Raw genomic sequence first — 6,546 nt, forward strand, 5'->3', positions numbered from 1 at the left:
TATTCTTTCACCTACTCTCTTCCTTCTTTTTATCAATGATTTACTTCACACTTCAACTAATTCTATCCATTCTTACACTGATGATTCTACTCTTCACATTTTCCTCGTAGCTCTCAAACTAGATCTGTTTCTAGAGCTGATATCATTACATCTATCAATGCGGATCTGTGCAGCATCTCCAAATGGGGAGGTACAAACTTGGTTGAATTCAATAGTAATAAAAGTCAGTATTTACCAATTACACTTTCCAAAATAGAAGATCTTCCACCAATCACATTTCAGGACACAATCATTCTGCCAAATTCTAAAATAGATATGCTAGGCCTCACCATTTCCTCTAATTTGTCATGGAAGCCATACATCCTTAACATTGCTAAAACTGCCACCCGAAAGTTGGGAATGCTGTACAGATGACGTAGCTACTTCACTCCTGAGCAGTATATAAGGGAGTACTGCTCTCATATCTGGGGTGGCTCTTCAACTGTTAGATAGGGTGGAATCAAAGGCATTTCGTCTTATTAACTCTCCTCCTTTAGTTGACAATCTCTCTTCCCTTTCTCTTCACCACAATGTTGCTTCACTCTCTCTCTTTTACAGGTACTTTAACGGGCAATGTTCGGTGGATTTGGCATCCTGTGTACCGGCGGTACACAGGATGCCACTTCCTGCAGTCACCATTGTTCCCTTCAGTGTTGCTCATAATATTAAGTTAGTTCCTCCATTCCAAGAAAAGGCTGTAGATAAATATTGTAGATATTTTGAGAAGGTGGCCATGAGTTTGTGAAGGCCAAAGGAACAGTGGGCAATACTCCTCCAGTCTGTGTTCGTAGGAAAAGCTATTTGTCTACTGTATGTCAGTAGATGACTGTAGTGACCATGAGAAGGTGAAGTGTACTGTGCTGAAAGCGTATGAGTTTGTGCCTGGAGCTTTTAGGCTTAAATTTCGTAATTCACGCAAGCATGACAGACAGAGTTACTTAGAATTTGCAAGGGAGAAGGCTGATATATTTTCTCGTTGGTGTGAAAGCGAGAAAGTATGTAACTATTATGAGAAACTGTGTCAACTGTTACTGGTAGAAGAGTTTAAGAGGTGTATACCTGATTGAGTTAAAGTGTATCTTCAGGAAAACAGAGTGAATACACTAGAGGAAGCAGCCCGTATGGCAGAGGATTATTCTCTCCTACACAAACTTCCTGGTAACTTTGTAAAGAGTAACGCCTCGCCACAATCCTCTCCGCCAACAGGTAAGCGAAGTTATTTTAAGGAAGACACTACCAGCTCTCACCTGAGTTTTGATTTTGATAAAAAAAAAAAACCCATAAAATGTTTTAACTGAAAATTGTTGGGTCATACAATAAGTAATTGTTGGTTTCTTCAAGACAAACAGTCTAAGGATGTTCCAACAGCTCTTGCCAGTATTAAGAATTCATGCAATAAACTTCCCTAGAAAGATTGACAATGTGCACAGAATGTTAAGGTAGAGTTTAAGCCTTTTAGTTGAGAGGGTAGAGTCTCCTGGTTTTGAGAGATACGGGGCCATGCAATCTTTGAAGGCATATTGCCACTATCAGACGAGTCCTCCCTAAAGGCTAATGTGGTGTTAACCGGGATAGAATGTGGGCATATTAATGTGTTTATTTACAATGTAATTATATGGACCTGAATGTAACCGTGGGAGTGGTGCCAAAATTACCCATTGATGGTGTATCATTTATTCTTGCAGGAGATAAGGTGTTCTACAACCATTGTTTTGAGCCTCCAAGAACTAAGAGACAGCAGTGAGCAGATCGAGGCAGCTGAACCAGGTGTGTTTCCTGCCTGTGCTGTTACCAGAGCAGTGAGGAAGAAGGCAGAGTGTGTCTGTCATGAGGACCCGAAGCCTGTTACGGACATGGCAGCCCCAGTGAGTCAAGAACAATCTAAAAATCTTCAGGTATGTGACGGTGTGTTAGAAACAATTACAGGTTGTACCTCTCTAGTCCGGAATTCTGTGGTCCGGAACGATTTTAGTTTGCCCATGGGGAAAATTAATTTGAGTCTGGTACTTTTGATGTTTGGCTAAATTTTGCCTTATTTACCCTAATAAACCAACGAAAATAACACCGATAAAATTAAATAAAAACTAAAAACAACACAGAAAAGTTCTTATGTTCTACAGCTTCAGCTAGAGTTGAACCTGATGACTTGGCAACTTTGTCATCCAAGTAAACACACACAACAACATTGGCTGTCCTTATGTTTTCAACTTTACCACCACTGGTGGGTAGTATTTTTGTTTTAAATTCAGAAACATGAATTAAAATATATATGAACAGTAAATTAGTGTTGTTTTCATATTCTTATGTAGAGTATTGACGATATGTTTACACTTGTTCTCACTTACATACGCCATCTCACTTTTTTCTTTACCATTAATGGTTAGCTACTTATATTGTTCCATTTATTAACATTAAATAACATTACTTCAAACAACCATATTAAGTTTACTACAGCTACAACCAAGTTCTTATTTTCTTCAGTTTTATATGTAGAACCAGTCAGTCACTGGTTTTGTAAACAACGAAAACAATGCCGTCTCATTTCCTCGTGTGTTTTAATATTCTACGTATTATTAATGAATTGTATTGTTCATTTTGCACACATAAAAATTAATTAAATCAAAAAGACATTCAGTAATAAACAATAATGAATCTCTTATACATAAGAGAAATGACGCTGTTTACACGATTGTGCACGTCGTCTGAACGTTGGCGGGCCGCTCAAACCCGTCGAAATTTGAGTTTCCGCCTTCGAAATTTTAAATTGCGTAGTGTTTTTTGTGCCCAAATAAAAAACATCGAATTAAAAACTCCCAAAATTTGAGAACCTACTGTACGACATTTAACCCTTCAATATGTTTTCAAAGAGACCATGAAGCAAAGAAAGTGGTGCTAGTGCTTCCATGCGTAAGCTCAAGTCACTATCTATCCAGGAAAAGGGTGAATTTCCATGGTCCGGCACCGGTCAGGTCCCGAGGTTGCCGGACTAGAGAGGTACAACCTATACTAGTGAGGATATGATCGCTTTATTTAATCATGAAAATGATACCAGTGTAGTTGAGGATGAGCTAAGTACCTCCCCTGTGGAGAGGATAAAATGTTAGGTCAGCAACACAAGGACCCAGAATTAAGTAAGATGGCTGAGTTAGCTCTAACAGAACAGGAAGTATCAGATGTCCCCACAGGGTATGTTTTTTTATTTTATTTTATTTTATTTTTTGTTTTTTTTTAATTAGCCCACCCTGGCACAGGTCGAACGGCCCACAGCGGGGCCTGAGGGGCGAAAAAATGAGAACAGAAAGAAATTGAAAATAGAGAAGAAAAGGATTATGCTGTGTTAATCTAGACCAGGAAGATGCCGGAAAACAGCTTTTTAAAGTGAGACAGATTGTATGAGTATGGAAACACAGAAGAAGGCAGAGCATTCCACAGTTTGGCTGTGTGAGGAAAGAAGGAGGTACTATAACGGGTTATTATAGTGTGACCGACATCCACAGAGAAACGGTGGGCACCGCAGGCAAGAGGTGTGTTACGAGCCCACGGCCTTGCTGGCGGTACACTGGATGCCAAATCCACCAAACATTGCCCGTTAAAGTACCTGTAAAAGAGAGAGTGAAGCAACATTGTGGTGAAGAGAAAGAGAAGAAAGATTGTCGACTAAAGGAGGAGAGTTAATAAGACGAGTGGCTTATTAATGTGTAAATGGAGATCACCAGAGGTCTCTGCTGAGGATGATTGGCGCACTGTGCGGCTCGTGAAGTGTGCAGCAGGCGACACGAGTATGAGGCAGTGTGCGTTGTTACTAGCGCTGCTGACGCTGGCTGTGGCACAACATGGGCTAGCACCCGTGCTGATCAGTGTAAATATTGGTATCGGACCATGACCACAGGCCGGCTGCTACTTCAACGACACCCTGGTGGATCACGGCCAGGTGGTGTTCAACCCCAACTAGTGGGTAACAATGGCAAGATCCTCCCTCACTTCCTGCGTGACCCCGGCACAAACCACTGTTGTTGTGAGTGTGTTGAGGGAGCTGAGTTGTCTGGGCACTGTACCAGGAAGGGGTGGCTGCCCATAGATGACTGCTGTGTACATGACGAACCCCACTTCTTCACCTTCGAAGGTCACCGGTACGACTGGCACTGTAACTATTCCTTGGCTCAGACCGACATGACTTATGACCCCGAGGCTGGTGTCTTCGGTGACTTTGAGCCGTGTTTTGGGGACCTTCCTGCCTCGGACACACCACCTTCAAGGGCGATAAACACACCGGTGAACGGCGACCCCTACACGGTGGCTGTTATTGGGGGCGGAACAAGTCCGGCGTTCATCTGAAGTTCACCGCCGCCATCGTCTGGACGTGAGGGCTCACCCCACGCAGACAACCTGGACGGTCTGTGTGGACACTTCACTAGCAGGCGGGGCGACGTACACCCGTACTTCCCGTCCACTTTCCCTCATTCCTGGAGGACGCAGGACCAGACGACCACAGGTGTCGGCAATGCAAGTGTCGTCAACCTCCCAGAGTCGATCGTCTGTGCCAAGCCGATGAGCGGCAGCTGGCCAGGTACAGGAGTATGTGTGTGAAGAGTACTTGGGGTCATCACTAGGGATCATCATGGCACTAAGCCACTCTGAGATTTATATATATCCTGCTAAACACCCTGTAAAGGTGTTCACTGATCATAATCCATTGACTTTTCTTAAGCGAATGAGTAATAAGAATCAAAGATACTTTGTCCAGAGGCTGAGATTGATTGTTTCGACATTTTTCAATTTAATATTTCAGAATTTGACTAAACTTGACAATTTTGGGGTATGTTATAATCTCCATATTTCACAATGTGTTTAGAAGTTTACTAATATGATCTTATTCTCCCATTAGAGTGTTGCTGAAGGATATTTGGTAATGTTTTATGGTGATTTATTGTATGTATAAACCAGTGACATGTACACATTCTATATTGAACCCATCTATTGTTAAAAAAAAGATGTCTAATGACACCTTTCTTTTCTTTAAGGCAGGAGGTATTAAAAAGTTTGATATAGAATATGCTCGTGGACCCGACCGGTACTCGACCATTGACCCGTGTTTGGCCGCTGAACGACCACCGCTCCACCTCCATTACTCGATCTCCCGACTGGATGTTCCGGACCTCGAGTCGTGGATCATGGATACATTGGATGGCCCACAGCTCGGGCTCATGGTTAGGCTCTCCGGAGCTCTGTATCCGTGTTGCTCAGATGTCAAACGGAGTTGTAATGAAGCGGTGCACCAGGGCAGAGCGCTCCAGGACGGACAAGGGTGTGGAGGTCGGTGGAGCCGGTTGTGGTTGTGTTACTCTGGCTTAGAATGTAATGTAAGTTTATAATACAGTAGAACGTCGATATAACGTGAGATACGTTCCAAGAGAGGTCGCTTTAAACCAAATTCGCACTAAATCGAAGTGTTGTTTCAATGGAGTAATTTAGTTTGGTACTTGAGAGAAACACAAAATACTAAAAAGACTTGACAGTCTACCCAGATGCACCTCAGCCCATCTCCTAGAACGGGGGTTCCCAAACCTGGGATCGGAAGGCTCATTAGGTAGGGTTGCAAAGAGGTCATGGGGCCGGTGGGGTCCTTTGGGTCTGCCAGTGAAATGATTTGGGATCGCACTGGATAGTTGACAACACTGGATGGAGTCGTGCTAGAAAAAGCTTGGGAACCCCTGTCCTAGAATAAACAAAACATTGTTTTTGTAGTATTATGTTGAAACAAACTTTCATAAATCAACACAGCTAAAATAAAGGGATGGGAAATGGTCTGTTACTGGTTGGTAAGATGGAGGGGGGAGGTGGTGGTGATATGTTTGACAGATGATGCCAAGGTCTAGTGCTTATTTATTTATCTGTCCTAAGAGCAACTTTAAGTTTTTCTCTTATAAAATGTCACTGAACTGACATGGGAGAATATAATTAACATTGCTGGAATTCTTATAAGATAAAGATTAATTTGAATATAAACATTCTGTAGCTCGCATTAGACATACAAATTTTAGTTCTAATTTAAGAATTTTATTACGGCAACAATTTTTATATCTTGTGCAAAATATATTAAGTTTTTATTCAAATTATTCGCTGTCTTGCAAGGATTCCAGCAATGCAAATTATATTCTCCTAACTTTAGTCTGAGATATTATATAAGATAAAAACTGAAAGCCTAAAACACTAAACCCTGGCTGGGAAGAGGGGGGGGAGGTGACAGTGACATGTTTGACAATTGGCGCTTGTATTAGCCTCAGTCACATTAGTATTATATAAATATGGGCAAAGGACATATATTCATTATTTACATTTTATCACCCAGACTATTGAGCATACAGCTACATACCGGTAAGAATTTGTTCTTGCACACCTTGGGTGGACAGCCCATAAATCTACAGACTCAACACTCAGTGTGTGGTAGGCTGCTTAGATAATGTCCGTGTTGAAGGATGGGTAATTCTCCAACCATCAGACTCAAGA

At 41.9% G+C, this 6,546-nt stretch overlaps 1 protein-coding gene across 2 annotated transcripts; it reads left to right on the forward strand.

Annotated features, from left to right (window-relative positions):
* Positions 1-594: 594 nt before the first annotated feature.
* Positions 595-5,949, forward strand: LOC121878667. 2 transcript variants are annotated; one of them, XR_006091204.1, is made up of 3 exons: positions 595-1,245; positions 1,725-1,934; positions 5,061-5,949. XR_006091204.1 is itself a non-coding variant. In XM_042384988.1 (2 exons), the coding sequence occupies exons 1-2, from the start codon at positions 1,701-1,703 to the stop codon at positions 5,409-5,411; spliced, it is 585 nt and encodes a 194-aa protein (XP_042240922.1). In that variant the 5' UTR covers positions 595-1,700; the 3' UTR covers positions 5,412-5,949. The 2 variants fall into 2 exon arrangements, 1 of the variants encoding a protein (XP_042240922.1); XM_042384988.1 differs by having other exon boundaries at positions 595-1,934.
* Positions 5,950-6,546: the final 597 nt, after the last annotated feature.

The sequence above is a fragment of the Homarus americanus genome, unplaced genomic scaffold, assembly GCF_018991925.1.
Source record: "Homarus americanus isolate GMGI-L3 unplaced genomic scaffold, GMGI_Hamer_2.0 scaffold44233, whole genome shotgun sequence".
Lineage (NCBI taxonomy): Eukaryota > Metazoa > Arthropoda > Malacostraca > Decapoda > Nephropidae > Homarus > Homarus americanus.